Genomic DNA, 27,073 nt, shown 5'->3' on the forward strand with positions numbered 1-27,073 from the left:
ACTTGAACGTTAATAACAAGGTCGTTTCACACCGGATACTCGATTGCACGGTGGCAGCCTGCCAATAACTCTGCGCGCCTCCATAAGGAGTGCGTTTTAGGTAATTGGCCGTGAATATTATCTTACTCGGGGGTTAACCCAGGCCAGGAGAGCCGAGAAAGGGAGAAGCAAACCGCGATACCTTCCACGTATCCACGAGGGGATACTCCTTTTTTCTTTTTTTCGTCGATCAACCACGTGCCAACCGAGCGAGTCGAGATTTATGGTTTCTCCGATGTTACATCATATTTAACGTTTGACAGAAGCAACGATACTTAAATCGCGGTGGAATTTCGTTTATAGGAATCGGTTTATTTGGACCAGCCGCTTGAATTCTATCGATTCAGTAGCACGTAAATGTATTCGATCAATTATAGAAACCTTTCACGAACATATCAATTTTTTTAGCGCTATTATCAGCCTCGATTATCGTAATTGTATCGACAAGATTTACGAACTTGGTAAAATTGATAGGCGCGTGCCAGAAGAGTATTTAATCAGTCGATCGTCTATTACGTTTACGTTGTACATTAATTTTTGATTGGATATATGCTTGCAATAGATGTCGCGTAATTTCGGTCTATATTTTCAGATCGCTTTTAAAACTTTACCAATACGATCGTGACAATTGTGGCGTTATCTTCAAAATGTTTTACATGACGCACGCGCGTGATATGAAATGTACAAACACTTTGGCGAGCCAGCGTACATCCACAAAAGATTTCGAAATATCCAAGTCGCTTTTCTCGTTTTGGCGCCGGGGTGAAAGTTGCTCGTTCTTCAACCGAAGGGAACTATTTTGCCGGGCTCCTAAATTATCTCGAGGCTGCCATAATCACGCGTAAAAGGCAAACTAGTACGTGGTAGATTTTCCATAGGAATAGAAGCAGAGTTTGAAAGGAACTACTGTACACGGTCCAAGTCCGGCATTCCAGAGTCAGCGCGGCAGGATCGTGGCCGAATTAAAATTCCGAAAGGAGAGTTCGTACGTTTCAATTAGAGAGTTTTTTCGATTCCGGTAAGGAGAAGCCTACGACCTTGCCGCGAAGATTAATCACGCGTCGGAACGTTGTTGGCTGGCCGGGCAATTAATTAAATGGTCACGGGTTAGCAAGAGCGGCTCTATTCAGGAGATAGCTTTATCAATGCCGTTTCCCTTTGCCACTGCGAACCGTTCGCCGCGAACCGAGAAAATTCCTCGCTAATGTATGCGCAAACATACCCCCGGGCAACTTGGCCAGAGGCGGTGTAAATCAGCCGAGAAATAGAGTCAGGTGCGGGACACCGTGTGGGCGTTATGGGGTTTTAAGACTCGCGGGCATCGCGAGACGCGACGCGGGACACGGCAGTCGGTTTCCAGCGAGGGAAACGCGGCGGGAAATGAATTCCGGCGTGACGGGCGAGACTAGCGGGGAAAGAGTTATACGCTCACTTACGGACAGCTGTTTCTTTTTCTTTCTTCCTTTTCTCTCTCTCTTCTTTTTTTTTTTTTTTTGTTGCGCGCGTTAATAGCCAGCCACGGCGAAAAATCGTTCCGCTCGAACGGATCTCTCATAATTTATTAACGCGGATCGCATCGTCGCGATCAAAACGCGGCCACCTTCTAATTGAAAGCGAGAAAAAATTGGTCCAATCACCGGCGATTCTGCACGCCCCGACTTTTTGCCCCCGGTGAGCCACACGATTCGAATGTCCGAGATATTTTTTCACAGGCACGTTTCGTTAGAAATTCGCCACTCTGGATAATCGTTAGCGACTGTATTACGAGTTTTTTCGTATAATTGACGGCGGTAAAAAGTTTGTTTCGTCGTGTGAATTTTTACACGACGGTCTTAGAGAAACCGTGAGAGCCGAATTTAATCGAACCTCGATTCCCCCTTCGTTTCTCGTTAGAAATTAGTTTATCGAGTAAAAACATAGTAAGAGGGATTTTTACGTTGCGATTGTTTATCCAAGGCTCGTATTACGATTTTCAATTTCGATCGGATTGATATCGCGTACGAGGAGTCGATCGTTTCAACGACATGGTTTTTCGTGTTGCTATGGCGTGTAACTTGATCAATTGATAGCTATCTCCGAAACAGGTCGTGTTTCAGCAATATAAATCCGCGTACGGAAAGACAGCGAGCATTTTTATATTTCTTTTTTCCTTTTTTTCTAGCGGTCGCTTAACGAGCCAACGATCGAGTACATCGTTAAACCATAGACGCTATTGAAGATGCAACGGGACGTACTTGGGATATTTCGCGTGTTCCGAGCGCAGCTGTTCGACCGTCGTTTCCATCGCCGTAACAAACAAGTGCTCCTTATCGAGTGTTCAGTACACGTTGCAAATAGGACGATATTGCATCGTCCAATGAGACGCGCGAATGTGCCGGCTCCGCGGTAGATAACGACAGATCGTGGGTATGCAAAACGCGGGGAAAATTAATCGCCCGACCAAATGGTTGCCGTTAGACGGCGAAGATGCATGCAGAGAAGAAAAAGTCCGATTAAAAAAGCACGAGAAGACAAAGAAAGGTAGGTTACAAACGGAAGCTCGACGTTTGCCGTCAAAGGGCGCGCTATTGCCACGAAAAATACGCCAAAATGGGATTTTGCCTCGGTAATTACGCTCTTTTGCCCTGCGCGAGCTGCAATTGCCGGCACGCACTTTGCAGCTTTGTCGACACAGCGAGAAAAATTGGGAATAGAGAATGAAACAAAGGGAGAAAGGAAGAACCGACGAAAGAGGCAAGAAAGCTAGGAATGCTCGTTAGAGGCAGAAAATAGAAAGAGAGAGAGAGAGAGGGAGGGAGGGAGGAAAGCGAGGTCAAAAATAAAAAAAATCAGGATAAAGAAGTAGCTGGTGGACTGGAGCGTGTCGGAGGCGACTTGCCGCGCGGCGCGGCGCGGCGCGTCGCGCGTCCTCGTGGGGCGTGAAACACTTGAAAATCCCGGTTATGCAAAACATAGGAAAACGGCCCTCCAGGCCAGGACATTAGGTGGAACACGTAATTGAAAGCACTTTAGAGACCCTACGGCACGCACAACGAGCACTCGCATTTGCATTCAGTGGCAGAGGGAATGCCTTTTAACCGAAATGACTGCGTGTATATGACAAACGCCAGGTTTATGTGCCGGAACGATGGGAATATTTATTGGCGCGAATTAATGTCTCCACTCGTCCGTGCCGAGCGTTATATTTATTGGGACATTTCGCGGTGGCTATGAGCCGAGCTCGCAAATAAAAACAGCTATTCAGCGAGGAGAAAGATACTGAAAAATTCAAATCGTCTCGTTACCAGCGCTGTTCGTTCGTGAATCCACGCCTTCGTCGCGAATTCTTGCCTCGCAGCGATAGTTAATCGTCGACGTTAATCGTTCGTTCGGGAATTTACGTTTCGTGCATTGTGAAATTTTTCAGTAAATTGCTCCAACTCTGACGTTGGATCGCGAATTGACAACTTCACGGACTTGTGCCTCGGACCTGCCGTTACCTAATCGTCGATTCTGATCGTCTCAATTGGAAATTCACGGTTCCCATTATCGTAGAATTTGCCAGAGAATTACTCGAATTCTGAAGTTGGATCACGACGTGGCGACTTCTTCGCGGATTCTTATCTCGTCGCGATATCCTGATTATCATTTTTATCGTCGATGGCGTTTCTTTACGATTCCTCGCGATTTTAATTTCTATTATTTTTCCGCTATCTGAATATATAATTTTCTTCTAATTATCGTAAGTAGCTTCGATAAATTTACTCTACACGTTCTGAATCGTTGTCACGCACGAAAACGTAATTCTCAGCCATCTATCCTTCCAAATCCTGATATGTAATCTTGAAATAGAAAAGCAATTAGGATATTAGATTATCGTCAAAATATTTCTGAAAGTTACTAGTATTCTAGCCGTTAGATCGGTTGGAAGATTGAAATCGTTTCACTCGTATTGACGTTGCTGGGATGATCGAAAGATGACAGAAAGATTGATAGGACAGAGGAAAAACTTGTAAAGGATTCACGCAGAGGATGCATGCAAAGTACACACAAGAACCAAATCGTTCTTCCGTGGAAGACTCAATTACCTGATTCGTATCTTTGGCTCTTCGATATTCTTTCAATGGGTTTGTCGGTGGAAATTGTATAGAAAAAATGAAACACAGATGATCTAATTGCAATCATGATGTAGATATATTCTATATAAAGTAAGATTACCATGACCATCGTTGTCATGGTGAACGTATTTACAATACAATGCGTAGCGAACTCGTAAATTCGTACGATTATTAGTGATAAATAATTTGTACAAATATCTTTCTTTTTTTCTTCGTTTCGGACTCTCACATGCACGAGATTGTGGAGTTATTGTTTCAAAAACGAACGGAGGATGACGATTATATATTTCTCATCATATTGTTTCTGTAAACACTATTAGATTTTCTAGGGTGATAATATCAAATAATTTCAAAAGTAATATTTTGAAGATGGGAATATTTTTCCATAGTACTTGGGAGAAAAGAAAACAAAAATAATATTTTGATAATTCAAAGAAAAAAAAAAAAGAAATAAGAATAAGAATACAAAAAAATTAAATACATCCGCTCCTCTTTCTTTCGATTGGATTCCACAGAAAGCGAAACTGAGAAATTCAAAATATTGAAGAAGCTTCGTTAAAAAATAGTAAAATAGAATTAAATCGAGAAATTGGCCCGTTAAAATGCGTGGAAGGTCTCCGCGGCGAAGTTTCGTTCATCAATCGATAATTTTGAAAATCTCCTGCAACAGACCACGACGCAGTTACACCATGGAGCCTGTTACAGTTGATCCAATTTATAATTCAAGGGAACGTTGCAAAATTTCGGGCCTCATCTCCTCAGATAAGATAAGCGCCTTATCTAATAGGTTTATAATTCTAATTTTTTATCGTCCTCCATTAGTTTTCATCGCATATCGAATGCAATTTGCTGATTCGCGGAACGATATAGTCTACAGAAGTACAAACACATATATGCGAATATATATTACATATGGTGCAATTTTATATTCATCAAAAATCGTAAAAAACCAGATGTTTAAACAGGATTTAAGAAATTGAAAGATTTATTGGTAGGTTCAAGGATCGACGAAAATTATTCTCAATGACTAAAATATGTTATAATATTAAAGATAAGAGATTAATAATAAAATCCTGTCGTTGACATTCGTCAATAATAATAGTATTTTGAATAAGCATAAGTAATTTTAGAAAACGAAAAATTAAAATGAACGTAATTTATAATCATGAATGTATCGGGTCACGAAGAGTCGCAAGATTAATTTCTACGGACAACTGAAATTTTACTTTTTCCCCTTTTCATCCTGTATGATCAAATATACACATGTGATTTTCCATTGTACATAAAAGAAAATAAGTAGAATTGAGTAATATACAATAATAGCAAAAAAAGGAAAAGGGAAATTTACCAGAAATAACCAATCTACAAGATTAGTGTCCCTAAAGTATATTAAGGTACTATCCCCATATTTCCATACGAACACATAGTTTCCCGGACGACAGTTGAAGCGTTGTTTCTTTCGACGGGAACTATATGTTTACAAAATTAAGTATAGCGATATAATGGTATAGTGATGATGGCAAGTAAATTGCGATACTCCTTGTTCTTTTAATACATTCGTGTAATTACGTTTGATGTACATCTGTAAAATCGTGTCTGTATATCAATTTCGAACACGTTATCTCATACAAGTAATTGTTATACGAATTTTTTCGCGGTCATTCATACCACTGCACTCTTTCTTTCTTTCTTACTTCCTGTCTCTATCCTCTGTATATGTCTGACATTTGTTTATGTTGTATTTCGTCTATTCGTTCATTTACTGTTCTTTCATGATGATTAAGATGATTTCGAAAATGCGCGGAGAACGACCACGATAAAAACGATAGACTGAATGGGAATTTTATTGACGTCGAACGAGACGTCATTATACTAATAAGAAAAAAAATAACGCGGAAAATATACACGAGCTTCTATATATATATATAATATATATATATATTATATATATATTTTATATATATATATATTATATATATTATATATATATATTCCAATTAAATTTGTATACATATATGTACAGACCCTTAGCATCTATCATCGCTTCTTTATATATACCCTGTTCTGTGATTTCTATCATTTTTCCCATTCTCTTTCGTATAGCGATGTCTATACTCTGCAAATTTTTTATATAGCTGTTATTTACGTTTCAACTTTCGATTTTCTTGTTTTCTAATATTTTATCACAGTAAGAGGTTCGATCATCTTGCGTTTTCCTTCTTTCTCAACGTTATCGTTCTCCGTTAGAAGAGATTAGGTTGTCCGAAATGTTTCTTTCGTTTTCTAAGGGAATAATGGTGTATAACGTATTTCGTTTTATATTAGTTTATAATTCAACAATATGATATAACAGAAATCTATTGTCAAATCATGTTGTTCATCTATTGTCACCTTATGAAACGAAAGTTGCTTTTCGGACAACCTAATAGTAATTTACAAGCTAGTATAGATTGACGCGAATCGACGACTTTGCCCGACTCGATTGATCCCTGTTCCAATTCTTTTTACATCGCAAAGTAAGAGCACCTCAGGGACGGGGCGTAGATCAACTTTATTTTAGTCGTCGACACGCGGCCGCGTTTATTTTTTAATACATAGAATGTAGTAGCTTTATTTTTTTGTCCGTGTCTCTTGCAATCCCTATCTTAATGAAAACGCATATTTCGTTCGATCGCCCTACGAACGAGCTGCTCCCTGCCGCCACGTTGGTAGAAAAAAAGGACGACTTCTAACGAAACGGGGCTCAAAGAAAATAGGGACCGCAAAAGCGCGGATTTGTCGCAAATTTGGAGGAATAAACAAAAGTTGTTGCCCACTTGCCAAGAACGTATAACTGCAATCAACGACCTTTCAAAAGAAATCGACGTTTTCTGTCTGCTGCTTCTTCTTTGTGCATTTGATTTCTGTCGAACGCCGATTGTCTCCCTTGAATCCACGGTACATCATACGCGCAAAACATCCGGAAAATCTTGATATAGCAGGTCACTGTAAACCAGTTTTGCTTTTATCATTGATTTTGTGATTCATCATTCTTTCTGTACTTCCGATTTTTCTGTCACCCATTCCTACCGGGCCAAACTTCCTACCAAGGTTGCGAAAAATATTTTCACCCATATCCATCCCTGCTTCCCGGTTTCCTTCCATTCCTTCTTTTTTTTTTTTTACATTTTTATAGTTTTCTTATTATTTCTTATTTATTTGTTTCGTTATTTACCTAACTCTATTTAAGATTTAAACCTATTTCTAGCCTCGTTCATTCGTTAGTCAAATTTCCTCCCGGTAATGGTGACAAACTATATACGATGCTGTTTTTTCTGTTTAATCTACGATGCAAATTTCTTACCGAGATATGGCGAGAAACTACGGGATATCACCCACCCTCCCACTATCCCGTAGTTTCTCGGTTGCGCAACCGTTTAAACTAATTGAATTCTTCTTTGTTTTTTTCCTTTTTTTTTTTTTTACTTTTTATTTATTTTTTTTCTTTTTTTTATTCTTACCAAACTTTTTAACAAAATATTGCTAAACCGGATGCGCGTTAAGTCGCGCATACCACAGGAACCAATGTCAGGTGTGACTTAACTTTTATTCCACGCTCTCTAATCTCATTCATTCGTTAGCCAAATTTTCTCTGATAATGGTGACAAACTATATACGATGCTGTTTTTTCTGTTTAATCTACGATGCAAATTCCCTACCAAGATGACGAGAAACATTTCGCGATGCCATGCAGACCCCAACGATTCCATTCTCCATTAGATCTTTTATTTCTTTTTATTCTTTTTATTCTTTTTTTTTTTTTAATTTTTACTAGATATTTCTAAGAAAACATTTACAAATTATTATCGCGTTAAGTCGCTCATAGTACAGCAATCGATCTTAGGCATAACTCAATATTGGATACTTTTTACCATCGTGCATTTGTCAGTGAAATTTCCCTCCGTAATTGCGACAAACCCCTTGCGATCTCGTCTAGGCCCCTAATTTCTCGTTCGCGCGACCCCTCATTAGTCCTTTTTTTTCTTTATTCTCTTGTTTAATCATAATATTTAGTAGCATATTTTCTTGTCGCATCTGAGTCCGGGCGAGCAGCTCTCCATCCAAGCCTGACATTTTAAGCTATCCTACGATGTTATTGGTTTTGCGTTAGGAATTGGAATTGTCTTTTGTAATTGTGTTCTCGCGTCGATAGGATGAGTCAGAAGAAGCACTCACCGTTCGCCACAAGCTGTTCTCTCGTTTCTCCGACACCATCGGAGCCCAAACTCGTACGAAGATTAAAATTCTCGATCGATCGTGTTACTCGAAATGAAACGATCGCGAGTGGAAAGAAAAGGTAAAAAAGCAAAGGGGAGAAAAAAAAATGATACGACCGACATCGATGATCCGGAACAGAGCAGTGGGGAGAAAATAAAAACGACCGATGAGGTTTCTCTTGACTCAATCCACGAGGCTCGACACGTTTGAACTCAACACTTATCCCAGCAATTCATTGACCCACGAGAAATAAATCTTAAGTCTAAACCATCCGAAATTCCCTACGTTCTGGACCCTAGAGCAGATGATCGCGATACGGTATCGAAACGGAAATTTCGCAATATCGAAAGAAGGCGCATATAAAACGGATTATAAGAGAAATAAGAGGAGCTACCGAAGAAACGCGAAAAGGGGAAAAGAATTTTATCGGCTGTCATACATAACAGAAAAAACAGAAGGTACGTAAAGGAAAAGAACGAAGGAAAGAAAGGATATGAGGGGAAAGACAGCTTAACATCGCAATAGATATCACTTCGCACAATGTTCTTACGACATCGGACGAGTCTCTTTGTTTACCTAGCGCGCGTCCTTGCTAGATCGTCGTCGTAAATCTTGCGAAATATCGCTGGTTTCGCGCGCGGTTCTATCACTCTCCCACGATGAATTAATCTCGTCGATCGTCTGCTTGAGCGAGTGAACGCGTCCTAACATTTCTAAACGTTTCATCTAACCCGCCGTTCGAAACGTGACCATTCTTCCAACCGAATTAAGGCAGAAAAGTGCGATGAAGAACAAGAACGCCCACTCTGTTTTACCACGTTCGAGTACATGGCTTCGGCAAGAAGCAGAGTAACAGGAGGAAGAAAAATATCTGTTTAGAAGGAGATTGCTTTGCAGGCGAAATTTGCGATGGTTCGGTTAAAACTATTGGGATAGAACGACGGTGTCTTATTTAGCAGCTAACCACAGTGTTGATTTACACTCGATAGATTGTTCGATTGGGGTTAGGTCGCGTAATCTTGTTACATAGTCTGCTAGTTACTCGCCATTATCTCGGATTATAGCGGTGACTAGCATGGGATTTCTGATAGCGGTGCTAATTGTTACATACTGAGGACTGATCATCAGGGTCCAGAAGTAGAAATGTCGCGGTGAATGATATTAGTATGAAAATGCAAGGCGCTAGATTTGCGGATGGCAAGCGGGAATGTTGCTTTACGGGAGGTTGCTACGAGACGCGAGCGATTCGGCTCTAGATCCATTCCGAATCGCTCGCGATCGCTTGTACCACGTTCGAGCTCGTTTTTTCCAAAGTTATATATTTACGATAAACATGGATAATTCCTTCGTACGATTCCTTTAGTAAACGATTGTCGTTCTTTCCGACAGTTTCTTTGGTTTGCCTGGAAGCTCGAACGTAGACACAAGCTATATTTTAGGTTGTCCGAAAAGTTTCTTTCGTTTTATAAGGAAATAATAGACGCACAATGTTTGTTTGTTTTATATTAGATTATTGAATTATGCACTAACACAATAATAGAAATAGAAGGAAATGGATCATAGCTAATTCAATAAAATGATATTAAACAGAAATTGTCGTTCATCTATTATCACCTTATGAAACAAAAGAAACTTTTCGGACAACCTAATATTACCAAGGGTGAAGGATAAACCTAGAGCGTAATTATCGATGGTTAATCACGATGCAACTACAACTATCGTACAAAGGTACAATTGCACGTAACGAGGACGGATTTTACGAGAGATCTAAGCTTAATCGATCTAAAAGACTTGATCAATTCGATCAAGGTTTATCCTACCCTTGAAGGTCAGTGTAAAAAGAACAACAAATACGATCGTGTCCTGCTAGATAGAAAGTTACGGAATTCTCGTTCGATCATTCAACGATCGATAATCAATTAACGAATTACATTCAATTATAACAACTATTTTAAAAAGTATCATTTATCCATCGAGCAAGATAACGATCATAGGTTTAAATGTAGGCCCATAAGCAGGCGAAAGAGAGGAAGAAGAAAAGCTTACATGTGACTGAGCGGTGGGATTCCTGAATGATGCTGGCCGAGCGGATCCGGTGACGGACCGGGCGAATACACACCGGCGCCGTGCTGGACGACTCCTTGCTCGACACCCTGGGGTAGATACATCGAGATCATTTGTCTCAAATCACCCTGCGCCTGCTGATTCTGTTGGCCCATGTATTCCCGTTTCACAACTTGCGGCCCGGCAGCCACAGTCGACGATGCTCCCGTTGGCGGCGTGTGAATTCCACCGCTCGCTGGACTAGTCGGTTCTGACTTTATACTACTACCGCTGGGACTGTGGCTAGATATTTGAGAACCGGGCTGCGCTTGATGATACGGCGATGGGGAACCTCCTGGTACACTGCTACTGCCATAGCTACCGTAACCGTTCATGTAGCTATTTATTGGACTGGGACTGCCACCGCCCATGTGATGGCCCATATCGTACCTGGGGTACGCTGAAGCGGCTGCAGCGGCTGCTGCGCCTCCCATGTGACCTCCATACGCAACGTGCTGTTGATATGCAGTCGTCGGATCGTGCATCATATATCCGTTCGGCATATAACCGTTCGGCATTTGATATACATCACGTGATAATTGAGCTTGTTGCGGTCCACCGGTAGCGCCGACTTGTCGCTGGTCTACGCCTAGCATACCTCCAACGCCAGCTACTCCGCTTCCAATAGGGAATTTATCTTTCTTCAACAAAGTCTTTGTTTTACGTCGCGGTCTGTATTTGTAGTCGGGGTGTTCTTTCATATGTACCGCGCGTAATCTCTTCGCTTCATCGATGAACGGACGTTTTTCAGTCTCGCTAAGCAGTTTCCATTCTGCACCCAATCGCTTAGAAATTTCAGAGTTGTGCATTTTTGGATTTTCTTGAGCCATCTTACGCCGTTGGCCACGGGACCACACCATAAACGCGTTCATCGGCCTTTTCACGCGGTCGATGTTGTTGTTCTTATTGGTATTGTTATTGTTATTCTGTGGCTGGTGATGCTGAGCTGGTTGTTGTTGTTGTTGCGGTTGCTGCTGCTGCTGGTGTGGATGATGTTGTTGTTGTTGCGCAGCATTTTGTTGCGCCAGCGAATGCATATTTTGTTGTTGTTGTTGCGCGGCCTGCATCGACGCGTAATGATGCTGGGGCGTCTGATGATGATGTTGTAAACCCAACGTTAGACCTCCGGTACTCGGAGGACTTCCCGATAATGCTGGACTGTGAACTATCGAGCCGAGGGTGCCGTAAGGCGATACACCGGTATGGTGTCCCATTGGCGAAACACCTTGATGTGGATGAGGTGGCATTTGACCGTGCAGGCTGCCGCCTTTTAGGTCAGACTCCATCGTAAGCATCTCGTCCTCCCGGTGCCCGTACAGTTTGCTGGCTTTTTTTTGTACTACTCGACGTCAAGAAATTCGACGAAACGCCGAGATGGACGCGGTCGCGCACTACCGAAGATCGTTGTCGCGCCGAGTCGTCCGTCAAACTACGACGGCAATTCCAATCTGGTAAATACTACTACGCGCCAAATGAATTGCTCCTTATCTCTCTTCGATTATGTGACATGGAAGCCGAATCGTACGATTCTTACGAGATCGTCTTAACTTCTCCTTTTGATTACCGCACCACTTGTTGAAATTTGCGCGCGACAACACAACCACCGACACCGTTTCCAAACTGTTGGATCACTGCACCGATTCGACACGGCGCTGCGTACGAGTCCGCGTACGATTCTCAACGCCAACGACCAACAACCAATGTTTACACGTCGGACGACGATTATTCACTGTCACTGTACTTTCTCTTCCCACTGTGTCCAAGATAATAACATCGACGCCGATGACTCTTCTCTACGTCTCGTATATACCGCTGTGTGCTCACTGTTGCACACTTTATACGATTCACCGAGTTGTACCCGTTCGAATTAGCTCCTACTACTGTTATTTCTATGTACTAATGCAGAGATGCAGAAGAACAAGAACGACTTCTAGTAACACCTCCGCTCTCTACGAAACGAGCCGAGTGTATGAACGTTTGTGGAGTTCGCCTTCGGGTCCCACTCTCGGGGCTCACTTCCTGCCCCCCTCTCTCTGTTTTCGACGCTCACTGCCCCTTCTCTAAGCAACCGTACCTACCTTGCTACCAACAACCATACCCAACAGACCGTCGGACCAGACCCGAGCCTACCAACGGCAATCGATTGGCACGCAAGCCTGCCATCATTTCTCTCGACCAATCGCGCGGCTCCCTTCGACGCCGAAGGCGGCGCCATTACGCCGTGACGTCATGCCAACAACCCCGACGACCTCTCGCGGTATAGCTTTCACCCCCTCTCCCACACCCCTCCAAGTTCGCTCTCTTCGTCGCTTCTCGCTTCGACTCACGCTTTTTTCTTCCTAGCTTTCTCGCTCTCTCTCTCTCGCTCCTTCTTTGCCAACTGCACGAGCGTTCGTCTCTCGCCTGGCGATCTTTGCCTCGCTCCGTTTCTGCCCTCGGCTCTTCGGGTCGCTAGTGTTTCGTCCACGCGTTCTTCTGTCCAGCATGCTCACCCCCTATCCATTTTCTACCCTCAAAACACTCACGAAACGTTCGTCAACTCCGGACGCTAGAACAGCGCGTGTCTCGTTTCTCTATCGCATCCCGCGCGCTCTTTCACCCTTTGGATTTCCTTCTTCCAACGCATCTACGTGCGATTTTTACCCTGACCTTCGAATTTTCCTTACCAACGCGCAATAATATTCGGATATTTGGCTATTTTACGGCTGGTTTTAAGGTTCAAAGGTACATTTTTCAGCCTCGTTATGGGTTCAGGGGATTAGAAGCTGGCGTAACGAATTAGTTTTGCTCTCTGTATCGTTTGATCGGATCGAAAGTGGAGACGACGCGCTTGTAAAACATAGAACAAGTATATATCGCGAGGGTTTAACGTTCAGTAACGTTGGTCGAGATAATAATTTCACGTTGTTACTTCACGCTGTACTGGCGAGTACGCGTGCAAGTGCATTCTAACTGCGTAGGCTATCGTATCTTATCGATGTTTTGCCTCGTATCGCGCTTTCTTCCTGACCAGTAATTTTTTTAGTAGAAAGTAGCCTTCGTCGGAATGATTTTTATCCCAACCAGATTTTCGATTGCAAACGAATCGTTAAACTTTTGCCACGCGAACGTTCTTTTTTTCTTTTTCTTTTCCCTTTTTGCGATGCTTTGCGATGCTTCGAGCACTTGCAGCGACTCAAGAACTCGTATTTTCTATTTAGGAACAAACTATCTATCGTGCAAACTATTTGCGAATATATGGTGCATGGTATGAAACACGGTTTGAACTTTTGTCGACGCTGTAACGAGCATCGTTATTAACGTTGGTCAAGTTTGAAACAAATCTAGAACGCAGATAGAAACGGCAAGATCTCTCGTTGTATCGTGCGCAAGTATTTGAACAACCAATTATCCATTGAATTATTTGAATATATACGTTCAATTATACCTGATATGATTTATCCAGTTCGTTTTTGACATTAATTCTACGTTCATTTTTTTATCTGGGGAAAGTACAGGTTTACAGGAGACTTTGTTTCTATATGCATACATTTTCCCACTTTTATCGAACTTTACCACCATAACAGCGATTCCCATGTCTCGCAACAGTGTCAAAGAAATTTAATAAAATTTGTTTAGTAACATTTTCCTATCCTACCTATGTAAATGCTTTCGGGAATGTCAAACACGTATTGACAGAGATACTCTGCATTTTCTACGATACCTGATCACACGAAAGATAACTGTAAACATTTTCTGCGATAAGCTCAAGTGCTTTTGCGAATATTCAGCACGTATTGAAAATGTTAGCAATGATTAGCCCATCGTGGTCAATCGAATGTCCTACGACAGTCTATGAAAATTCTGCGCGACGAGTTCGAATACTTTCGCGAATATCGAACAAATATTGCAAATATTAACAAAGATCAATCATCATGGTCGATTACATTTCCTACGATGCCTAATCACATTCTCTCGTTGTCCTGTTTTTGCGACCAGGTTTTCAGGACAGAGATAGAAAGAAAAAGCAATATCGTATATAAGCTCCGCTCTACAGCGACTTAAATTTAAGTTACAATTGTAAGCCTAAAAAATGTAATTCCGACACACAAAATATTTCACGGCTATGTCGTACCGTCGCGTCGTATCGGTACTTTTGCCTGAACCACCCCGCAACCGAATTCATCGTTTATTATGGAAAACGCACACATGTAATACACAAATACCGGTCAATAGACGCTATAAAAAAAAAAAAACATATTCTCTCGTTGAACCGCGAAACGTCTCGGCTAATTTACCGTTTGCGGTCGCGTTAGCTGGCGTCGCGCTTCGTCGTATTCAAATCACCCATTATATCCGACCGACTTGACCCATTTTCTCCTTGTCTCCTCTCGTTCCCCTTACTTTCTCCCTCTCTCTCTCTCTCTCTTTCCTTCTTTTTTTTTTCTCCTTTTCATTCAACTCGCCGGTGTTCCTCCGGCCTTTCCTCTTCGTCTCTCGTTCGTGAAATCCACAAAGAGGCTCACGAGCCATTCCTGAAAGAACCTCCATCGGCCGATGCGACTCCGTTTAAGCGCGGCTCATGCGTAGGACCTGTTGCCGCAGCCCGCTAGCCAGACAAAGACAGAGAGAATCGACGCGGGAGAAAGCCAGAGAAAGAGCGAAACGCATAATGGAAGAATGCGTCATAGATAATCGTAGCGCAACCCTGGCGTGCACTGTGCGTCAGCGACAATGAGAATAGGGGCAGCCGGATAGAGTTCCATTGCAGCGTTCAGCATCGTTCAATTTCGACGAATACTTGCTTCTATTTCGCATCTCTCTCTCTCTCTCTCTCTCTCTTTTCCACCTTCCCCTCGTTACCCGTTATTCGTTTAACGTAGAACGCTGAAACACTAAATTTCTTTAGGAAAATTCCCTTCTTTAATGACGTGTAACTTAATATGCCCTTTCACAGCGACGATGATATATGAGAGTGTCAATAATGTAAAGCGTTTACTGTTATAATGATGACTGTTACGCATTATTTATGACCTGTTATTACTGTAAATGTAATTTGGAAAGTTAAAAATAGTAATACTAGAAATTTATAGCCGAGCAGACAAGCGAACCTACTGGTATCTCTATTGGTATCTCTGTCCCTATATACACTTTCGATGCTTCGAAACGAACATTGTCTCACTTGTATATCGGTCTCTGGTTTTCGTTTACCGATATCTTGGATCATGCTCGTCTGATATATAATTACAATGAAATTTTGTTGATATTCTTACAAGCATCGAGACACTTTTTCTATTTCGTTCGGTGATTTTCATTTTTAACGCAACCGGCACATTTTTCTATGTCGTACTTCAAAATTTGTTAACGATGTCCTTTTTCGGTAAATTGTCCTCTGTTTCAGGATTTTTCATAGAATACTTTTAAAATTTACTTTAAAAAAAATTTTTTTTTTAAATTTGCTACTAAAATACACTTTTAAAATTTTGTAAATTTTCAATAATTTAAAAATGTTCAAGGCAATATTTCATGCCTTCGCTTACCTGCTATAAGTAGAGGAATAGCGTAGGAAAGCTTAAAGGCTCTTTGGCGAAAAATATTCTCAATATTTCCTTAATTTCTTCATTTTTCTTTTTTTTACCCTCACTAGTTATATAGTTATTAATCAATAAATTTAATTAAATTAATTAATTAATTAATTAATTAATTAATTAATCGTCGTTGTTGTAATTTACGAGCGATGCAACTCTCGATGAAATTGCACGATAATTTTCCATTCGATCGTAGGTCTTCTTCCATTTGTTTGTTTGTCCTTTTTGCCTTCTTCTGGTTATCCTATATCGACCACTAATCTTTATCTGGGTTTCTTTGTCTTCAGTTATCCATTATTGGTGTTTGTATATTCCAGTTATACATTTCGCAAATAATATACAACTCAGGCAGGTTTTCTCCTAGAAAAGTGGAAAACTGTGACAGAAGTTCGCTACCGTTCAACACACGACGTTAGCGAAAAAAATAAATTCTAACAGTATATATAATCGGGTTCTTTTTTAAATTCTTTGTTATTCCTATAACACGCTTATAACGCAGAATTATTCGTTTTGAAACGCTTTCGAAATACCTATTACTAAATCCTACTATACTGACGCATTGGTAACTATAATAAGAAGAAAAATCTAAATGTTTCATAGATTTCTTAATGGTATAGTTTCGTAATAAAACTCGCCAGGGCGGCAGAGAGAGTTGTATTTCAGAAGCTGTTGCAATTATGCACGAGTGAGAGAGGATGGCTGGTCCGATAAGACGGGCAAGGTCGTCTTGATAAGATTACCCGGCTGATAAGCGAAGTGTAAGGTCTCCGTAATGACTCAATCTATCGATCGATCGATCTTTCTAATCGTTGTAGGTAACTCACGCTTGTTACCTGCTCGTCGTGGATCGCACTTTCGCCACGCTTTTATCTCGTTACGATGATTCTCACAGCGATCACGAGGATTCTAGCTGCCGGAACAAGCAATAAATCAAAACGGGAAAAGGTAATTAGAGGAGCATTGTGACAGTCGTCGAAATGAAAAACGCACCGATTACGTTTAGCCACTGCACGAGGGACGTACGCAGTAAATGACGCCCGCATAGCTCATTCGTTTCTACGTTCCTGGGATTTACAGGCTGCTTAACCTGCGAGAATTTATGGCTAATAGTCACCGGGATTATTAGGACCTTCAGCCGACCAATTGCCACAAAGGTGTACCATCTGCATTTTATTAAGACCACAATTTCAAGGGAAGTCGAAAGTAAACAGCAAGGGTACCAAACCTTTAACCTGCTAAGTAACTGAAAGGTTTCTTATCTTTATTGGTTACGAATGACCTTTTGCTTTTTGAAATTACTATTTTTGAAATTATGGCACTGCACATGGTTTGTGTCGGACGAAGTTCACTTAATATTCAAATTGGTAATCCCCAATGCGAGAATTGTAAAATATTAGTAAATAAGAAAAAAAAAAAATATCCAAATTGTGAATTTTAATTGCAATTGGAAATATTTAGACGATGGTGATTTTTGAACTTGAAATTGAAATTTAGATTTGTAAATTTCGATTTATGAAATGGAAACTCGGATTAAAGTACGCGTAAAATATACGTAATATGTTGAATTCAGGTTTAAAATAGAAAATCAGATCAAACGTACAATTTGTTACGCTCGACGCTAACAATTTTTAATATAGTGTGTTATTAATAGTTAATAATAATTACCGAGAACGTGCGAATATTTTTACAAATACAAATTGACGCCGCATCGATCAGTTTGTCCGGTTTCGACGTTAAAATCGTCCGTTTAACAATCAAATTTCTTCCTTCAAGTTCTCGTCTCATTATGTCTGACAATGATTCGCCTGTATCCTCGTCATCGACGGGGCGGCACGCGGTCGCCTGCCGTAAAAACCAGCGCGTACAACGGCGCGTACCGAAATTCTCATTTCGCGCGGGGGCAAAGCACGATGGCTGACAATCTCATTTCGTCAAAAGACAATCACCGATGGACGGCAATGGAGGCGGGGTGTCGCGCATCTCCGCAAATTTCGCGAAAATTATCGCGTCAGAACGTTGACCAGCTTGATCGCGGGACAATGGCGTTCCGCGCTCGCAAAGTACCGTCGCTGTGACGATCGTTCAGCTCCCGGCGATGATTAAAGCCGACTTCGACGTAGTTCTCTTTCACCGCGATCTCCATTTTCGTCGCGCGGGAACGCCACAAGTGGCACATAAACCGCGTGGAATAAGTGGATTGATAGGTCGTTGCCGGACGAAAAAGAAAAAAAAAAAAAAAGGAAAAAAAAGACAAAAAGGAAGAGAAAAGAAAAACAAAGAAGAGGAAAGAGAAAGGCGAGGGAAAGGAAGAAGGAGGAAAAGAAATGAAACGATAGGAAAAGACAGAGAGGAAGAGGCTGGCAGCGGAAGCTAGACAGGAGAAACTGTACAATAAGTCGGGCCCCGACAATGGAATACCGCGGGCGGTCTTTGTGATTCAAATCAATGTTTGTGATACTCGATGGCACGCTGCTTTTGTAGCGACCAAGCTTTCGTTTAAAGCCGATACGTAACTGCGCGTACGTATCGAATACGCGCGACTTCAATGCTTCTTTCTCTCGGTTTCCCTCGCCGTATCCTTTTGCTTTTTCCGCCTCTCGCCCTTTCCCCCTTTCACAGATCCACCACCTCGCGTCTTCTTCCTCTTTCTTTTAATAGATACGTTTACACGAGCCGATCATTGTGCTGTTATTACGCGTGCATAATTGGATTTGCAGAAAGCTCGGGCCGAATGGAGCTCGACCGACCGAACCCACTTGGTTACAATGCGCGCACCTTGCGCTCCGCGTTTCATGCGATTCCTCCCGTGGAATCAACGCGTTATGAAATTTCTCCTCTTCGCTACGACCGAACGCTTCTTGCGAATCTTTTCACCTCTTTGCCGCTAATGATTCCCTTTTCGATTAACGAATGACGCGCTTCATTTTTGCGTGCTTAATTTTATTCGACCAGCTTTACTTTTACCTCTCCGATCCCTCGCCTTTCCTGCGCGATGTTTCAGAAGATGAAGGCTGTCTGGAATAAAACGTAGAGGATTGTAAATGTAAAGGAACCGATGGGAAACGGCGGCGCGGATAAAAAGCGAGGATACTTGTGAACGAAAGTGGAGAGACCGGGGAGAAATCATTTTCGCGTATCGAAAGAGAAACCGCGAGGTGAGCCGCGCCACAATGGCGTTGTGTACGCCATTGTCGTTCACCATTATCTTCGTCCCATTAACCGCGTTTATGCGAAGGCGGTCGACCTCCTGGTCGACCACGGTCGAACTTCTATCGTTTCAAGAAAAAGGCTTGCAAGAGAGAGTGGGCGACGAGGAGAGAGGGTGGAAGAGGTTTCGACCAAGGAACGGGAGAAAAGAACGGGGGAAAAGGAGAAAGAGAGAAAATCGCGATGAGAATAAAAAAAAGAAAAAAAAAAACAACGAACGATGGAATTCGTAAGCGTGCAATTGCCAACAGGTGATACCATTGGGGCCTCCTCTTAGAGGTGGAATAATAAGAGAAAGGCAGACTGTGTGTCGGAAAGGCGGAAAGAGAAAGGGGAAGAGAAATGGGGTGGAAATCAGGGGGGTGATGGAAGGGTGGCCAACAAAGTCTTTATCGTTTCGAGGACCGATTACAAAGCTCGATTGTTGCCATTGTTCGGCATCCAAATAATCTCGCCGGCACGACCAGAGATACGCTGCCAACCATAAGTATTCGGACACTCAAATTGCCATAGATATATGTATAAAGTATGATAGGAGAAAAGACTGGCAAGTACATTTTTATAGATCTTCTCCTATCGGTGTTATCTTATAATCAAGCAGGTGAATTTTTGACATTTTGATTTTTTTAAATACGTTCGAACGCGTGCATTTAGAAAATTTGTAGAAATTTTTCCTGTTATTAGGAATAATCTTAATTAATCTTAATCTCTTAAAGGGATAATTCTGTTATCGTAAATAATAGGATTAGAAGCCAGACACGCTTGTCCAGTTAATCTCACGTTAAAATTCTTTGCTATTCCATGAATCATTTTCTTTCCACATCCATATCCATAAAAATAATCTAAAACAAAATAAATAACTTTCCTAAACAAACATAGAATTCCTTCGTAGTAAAGCAAATATATTAACTGTTTCGTTAGTCATATGAAGTCAATTTAACAGCTTCAGTTTACCAGAGTACTTTTCTTTGGAACACGACACGGAGAATTAACGAACGTTCGCCACAATTTCGCAATTCCAATCTCACATTAGACAATTGGATTTATAGGGCTGAAAATTTACGTTTCCTATTTTCGTCGCTTCATTTGTGCCGAAATTTTCGATGAAAAATATAAATCACGGTGCTGCCACGATCTTTCTACTAGTCCGAAAGGAAAGCTACGTTTTTGAGTCTCAGAGCGACGAAAGTGCGTTTATCTTGACGCGCGTGAAAATTAAATCGAGTATTAAGGGACGTATAATGTTAAAGCAAAGTCCGCTGTTCCGATTAATCCGACCTAATCTGCCCAAGGCTACGTGAACATCGGCAAACGATATAATTGGATCGATCTTCCAAATGAATTCACGCGAAAACAAGCTTTGTGATTGACATTTTACACAGAGAATTGAAAGAATAGCATTCTGCGTGATTTATGCTAATAAAAATTGACAAACGAAGATTCTGAGTTTGTAAATCTAATTGACGACGATTACACATAATTATTCATGGTCATAATATATGCGGATAATAATAATAATATAACTATCAGGAAACGAACATTGCCTGTCAAAGTGCAAAACGCGTAGGAAAAAATGTATATATATTTGCAGAGAATATTGTTCTATAAATAAATATTTTGTTTAAATGATTTGGAACGTTTGGCATATTGAAACGTTTGAAAATTGTGCCAAATATTTCGAGAAATCGAGGATGTAATGTAGATGTATGTGTACTTGGTTAAATATTAAGTTAGCCTGAAAATTTCTGCAATTTTCTGCCGTCTTAAGTTTTCTTTCATTTCTTGAAAAAAATGTAAACTCTTTTGAAATTCAACGACTTTTTATTTCAATTAATTTCCATAATTCTCTATGCATTATTCTCAGAATATATCATGTTCTCGATATCATCGCGTTTGTTAAGTAGTTTTTACGTAAGAAGGATAAAAAAAAAAAAGGAAGAAGAAAAGCGAAGGCCAGTTGGAAGAGTATCCGAAGAATATGGCAATATATGGAATATGGTAACACAGAATGTTAATATAAAATTAATGCAATTTTTACAAAGCCTGCTATTTCTTTGCGTATCTGTGTTTACGTTCTGAACTAAAGAGAAGAGAGAAAAGAAGAAGCTAAAGAAAATCAATTGACTACTGTTTCTCAAATAAAATATCAACATTTCTAAAATTGCTGCCCTGTAACAAAATGTAAAATGTATCCTATCGCGTTCTCTCTCTGTAATCTTCGCATAAAACAGCAAAAATATTGTACTCTTCGTAACAATTCGTGAATGAAAGAACACGGAGAAAATATTAATTAATTTGCATACCTATTCGTAGCCTAGTACAACTAACAAACAAAATCTGCATCAAACACCTACATGAAAAATCAGAAAAGTTTTCCGAAAATTCCTAACACGCCATGAGAGACGTACAAAAAAGTCATTTAAAATTTAATCAGTCAATTCACGCGACCGTCTCCATCGATGATCGTAATCGTAGACGATCAACCGATAAACGCCTGAAGATCAGAAAGAACAAAAATTATCAGAACGAGCCAATGTACCATGGAAACCCATAAACCTGAACATTGTTAATTTTTCATTGCACATGTGCTGGCAATTAACGCGATTATACTCGTCGGTCGGTATTTATAATCGTCGACGATTTCTCACGTGTCGGCTCGTCGACCATAAACTCCCACGGGGAGTAGAGAAGTTGTCCCGTGGGCAACACGCAAGGCGATCCAGGATCGGTCCCGCGGGACCAAGAAGCGACTCGCATGCACAGGTGTACAAATAAATTGCGCGGGAATCCGATTGGCTAACCTCTGGTTCTGGCTGCATCATCCTCCCTGATTGCTAAACGACGCGCGTGCAACTGGTCGCGCGAACGCTCGCGCTCGTAACCAACCCGTTCCACGGCGATTATGCGCGTCCGCGCAAATCAGAATCTCATTGCGCTGTCATCGGCCGATGCTTACACGGCTCGCGCGTATACGATGCCATTCTGACGACGTAATCTCTCCTGGCAAGCAACTCTCTGCTTTCTTTCCCAACTTCCTCTCTATCGTCCTTTTCCTCTTTTTTTTTTCCAAATTGTTTTCTCCTTTTTGTTCGTATCGTTCCCTTTCTTCTTTCTCGCGAGATTTTTTTCTATTCTTTCGAAGCTTACGTAGGCTGCGCGGTGTTAAGGATCAAGTCATCGAACGCTTCGGCGTTTCCACGGCCAATTTAACGATCGTTGATCGACCAGCAACCTGCGCGACTCGTACACGTACTTCATCGATAGCTGCTGCTTGTCGAATCAGGGCTACTCGAAATTTTCAAGTTGTTTCAGTTTCTAGGAAGCAGTAAGGCTGCGATAGTAACGCAGTGACGGATGTCCAGGAGATTATTTTATTGTAATTTTATCAGAATCTTAGAATAAACGTAACACATACCCGGAAACAGACGATTCATTTTATTGTCACGAAACAGACAAGAAAGTTACTGGTAGTCCTACATAGGTCTTTAATTTTGAATTTCCTTGTGGCCACAATTTTATTTTTTAACTGTTAAAATATTATACCTGTGTACAGACATGAATACAGTATGTATAGTGGCTCAAGGTAATTTCTCAGAAATATATTCTACGTGTTATATGGCTGTTTTTCAAATGTACATGTAATAAAATTTTACTATATAGGAAGGTAGAGAAAGGTAATAAAAGCTTAGCATAAAGGAAGGTTCCATACCTACGAAAATCCCAAGGATAAATTCCCAATTTTACTAATCCCTTTTAGCATCCCAATCCCTAAGGAACTATAACCAACCCGTCTAACCATTTTTACTTATCCACTTTTATTACAATCTCTACTTAAATATAATTACTTCTAATCACGCAATACATACATGACAGGTTTCTATAAGTGGTTCATCCAAATCACGCGATATATTCATAAAAATATTTCTATAGACGTTCTATTTGGAGTACTCTCGCGAGTTTACGTAGGAAATATTTTTTATTTATAAATGACAGAAGAAATTTACGTGCATGTGATCCTAACGCGATAAGTAGAAACTGGTCACAGGTAATTATGTAAAAATGGTGGCGAGATTTTCGACGATTTAATGGAAGGTAGCATGGGAACGAGGAACAGCAGGAAATTATGTTGCAAGCATTTTTACGTTGAATCGAACGTACAGCTTTCTAAATAAAAGCTGTGGCAAACAGAGTCGCGGTACAATACGTTCGGTGATGCTTTGTTTCAAATTAATCCACGCCAGCCGATCCCAGGACGAATATCGCGGAGCAAATTCGACACAGGTCGGTTCTCCGGTTTGAAACACACCGTGCTGATGTTACACTTAATCCGTGACCTGTCATCGACGATACCCAGGACACGATATCTATTCCCCCGGTGCATACGATTTCCAAGGATTCGTTCTGCACGCCGAATGTTGGCCGACAGATGCTCGAAACGCAAGCGCGTTTCAAGTACCGATTACCAAAACACTTGCGTGTCCCTATATTATTTACACCTTATATGTAATTCATTGGCGTGTAACAGAAGCGAACTGGTAGAAAATGAGAAAAGTTTCGAACGTTATTAAAAAGTCAGCGAGACTTTCAAGAATTATTAGCTTTCGAGAATTATTATATTAATCGATATACAGGTTGGGGTGGTAATCGTAGTATAAGCGAGTTTGGGGGTGATACTGCGTGAAAGTCAGAAAAGTGGAATAAAATTTTGCCATAAGACGCTTCATCTTGGAGAAAAATAAATTTCAATGTGTTTTAGTTTACATTTTATTAGTTTACATTTACAGTTTTACATTTTTTTAGTTTACAAATTTTATTTTACATCGCCGGCTTGTTTTCACGCGCACACATTCGTCTAAAATAGAATTTGGAAGCGAGTAATGGTTATAACAGAGAGAAATAACAAAATAAACGATATGAATACTAGAATTAGCGTAGACAGGTAAGTAAGACAGTAATTGAAAGAATTGAAGGAAATTGAAGAATCAAAATACAAAGATAAGAAAATATATTACAACGAGAAGGATAGATTACAAGAAATATGTGATTTCGTAATATCAATATGCCGAATCTCTTTGTCTTTCTTTCCTTAAATCGCAAACTTTACTTCTTTTCTTTACACATCATTCTAAAATTGAGACTTTTTCCTCTTCGTATACAATTTCAGCTTTCTAAGTTCTATGTACACAAATATATCTCTTTCAAGATTCTCTAAAGCATCGAAACGGATGAAGAGATTCCTCGCATAGTTTTAGAAATCCAAACAAAATAATAATCGGTCGTCCAGTATTCAATAAGTGCGGTTACTGTCTTCTTTTATGCGTTACAAACTTTATAAACCCTTTGGTCAACCTAATATCTTACTAATAATTCCCTCGTGAATTTTTCAATTTATGTCATTCGTCCGTAAATATCTCGATACACGTAAACAGGGCGATACGTTTGAAGCAATAAAGGAAGAAGCGAATAGAACGGACAAATTTCATCGAGCGGAAGCAATTTCCTGTAACGACACGCTTCGAACGCGATTCCCACGTTTCTGTCGCGCCTCCAACAGGAAGTTGAGAGTCCCTGGCGGGGGTCAGACCCCCGTTTTTCGCAAGTCCCCTCTCGGTACAACCGGGCCCCATAGTTTTGCTCCACATAGTTGAGGTGAGCCTTCGAGGTAGACCCTGAAGACGAGGGTTCCGTGAGCGGTAGATGGAAACCGGCCATGAAGGGCGAAGAGGGCGGTGCCCCCTCCTCTCTTTGCTTCGATATTTATTGCGGGGATGCGTGCCGGCCAGATATTATTATTTGTACCGCGGGCATAATTCAAACGGGTCGTTAAAATTATTTTATTACTTGTTCTACACTCGCCGCTCCCAGATTCCGCGTCGCCACCCTTCTGCGACCTTTTTCGTCACCTCTGCCCGCTGATTCCCTACGCTTACTCTATGATACACGCGTTTTTTTTTTTTTTTTTTTAAGAATAATAAATTCTAAAAGGATGGCAACATTTTTTTTAAGACTTCCCAGAAATGAATATCCAGTGCAGTTTGGGATTTTAAGTCAGAGGAATGTACGTAGTTCGAAAGGATAACATCCGGATAAAATACTCCTTGGATTTTTCTTGAAGTTTCCGAAACTTTTCAGACACGAACCTTTCGTGTTCTGGTTGAGACTTTCCACTTTACAGCAGACGCATATAGTTTCAAAGAATAATTTTTGAATTCGAAGTGACTTCATTAGAATTTCTAAGCGACGAAACTTTTGGCGTTTGATTAAAATTAAAAAATCAGTGATTTCGTACGCAAAGAACGTAATATCGAAGAAGATGACAGGTAAAACAATTTAAACACAAAATCCGAGTTTAACTTCACTTTCCATGTAATTGTTTAATTATTTCCAATTTTATTTAAATCAAGACAATGGATCAGAAGAAACTTTGGATCATTGCGATGGATTTTCAAGTAAACACACATTTCCTTTTCGTAATAAAAATTCTTTATTTGTCTTTATTGATACGGTATCATTTTATGTACATACGTAATATCAATTTACATCCGATATAATATTGTACAATATATTATACTACATTGGCACGTATACTGATTTACTATGTAACATCGTATTCTCCTAATACAAATTCCAAATTTTCGACTAAAAATCTCTTTCGCAGCCCGAGAAAATCGCATTCAAAAATTTTTCGGAAAATTTTGGTAGCGGGAGAATCGGGTGGATTTCGCAAATGCAAAATCCTATGTTTCGTCCAAACATTTTCGTCCGAACAGTTCAAATCCAACTTTTCTGTTATGTACGTACCTGTTTTTCATATAATATACCTGCTAGAATAGTCTAGTTTTTAAATTTGCATATAAAATTTGTATATAAAAATTTGTGTGAAATCACCTTAAATCTATAGGAAGGTGGGATATAAGGATGGATCGGAGCATATCGTTTTATCAAACATGTTGCAATTCCTTTTACATTGATCTTGATTACAAAATTGATTACATTTCAGTTAAAAAGTAAAGGTATCATATTTTTAGAAGTCTGTAAATGCCTAGGAAATTAAATAATGAAATAAAAGAAATACAAGTAATGGAAACCATCGTTTACCAAACAATTATAGCTATATCGCAATTTTATATCAAACGAATATACATAATTTGGAAATAAAATAATTTATTTTGGTATATTTAAGATCTGTTAATAATATTCGATTGGAGATTGTGCTGTTGTACCTGTAGAATATTTTTTATTTATTTTGTTTTTTCATTTTTTTTTCAAATCTCATATTATTTTCTAACAATTTCCGAAAATTGAAATTTGCGAGATCTGGTAAAAATTGTGGCCAAACTTTGTGACTCTGTGATCAGTAGAATATACTTCGAAAAGCTACAACACGTCTGTTCGCAATTTTCTCAGATTTCGTATTTAATTTCGGACTGATTACTTAAACCCCTCATCACCACTGATTTACAATTTCTCTTCAATTCGAACAAACTAATACAACAATATTAAGCTTTCGTTATAAAATACACGCACACTCACATATCGCTTATCGCTGTACGTACGTGCACTACGTTAATTACACACACATAAGTGAAATTAACTATATCAGAGAGATGAAAGTGAAATCTCTATTTCCACGATACGAACACCGAAGATGTATCTAAGTATACGAAGCTTGATTTGCATAAATTACAATCAATCTCTCTGTAACAACCGCAACGACATAAATATTCGAAATAAATCAAGGAAAGCAACTGTCGCGAAAGAATACGGTAACGACCGGGAGATTCGTCAGGGTTCGTTCGCTGG

At 40.3% G+C, this 27,073-nt stretch overlaps 1 protein-coding gene across 17 annotated transcripts in view; it reads right to left on the reverse strand.

Annotated features, from left to right (window-relative positions):
- LOC100643013 (transcription factor Sox-2) overlaps positions 1 to 27,073 on the reverse strand; it is a 359,277-nt gene that overhangs the window by 104,622 nt on the left and 227,582 nt on the right. The window contains exons 1-2 of one of the 17 annotated variants that reach the window (XM_003400214.4): positions 10,440 to 14,473; positions 4,189 to 8,260 (exon numbers count right to left, since the gene is read on the reverse strand). The exons of 11 other annotated variants lie outside the window; for them this stretch is intronic. In XM_003400214.4, the coding sequence (XP_003400262.1) occupies positions 8,251 to 8,260; positions 10,440 to 11,791 (1,362 nt within the window). In that variant the 5' untranslated portion in view covers positions 11,792 to 14,473 and the 3' untranslated portion in view covers positions 4,189 to 8,250. Of the gene's footprint in view, positions 1 to 4,188; positions 8,261 to 10,439; positions 14,477 to 27,073 lie in introns of those variants that run through there. 5 more of the 17 variants (XR_007226092.1, XR_007226093.1, XR_002308320.2 and 2 more) reach the window with 5 other exon arrangements.

Source organism: Bombus terrestris, chromosome 13 (genome assembly GCF_910591885.1).
Source record: "Bombus terrestris chromosome 13, iyBomTerr1.2, whole genome shotgun sequence".
Taxonomy (NCBI): Eukaryota; Metazoa; Arthropoda; class Insecta; order Hymenoptera; family Apidae; genus Bombus; species Bombus terrestris.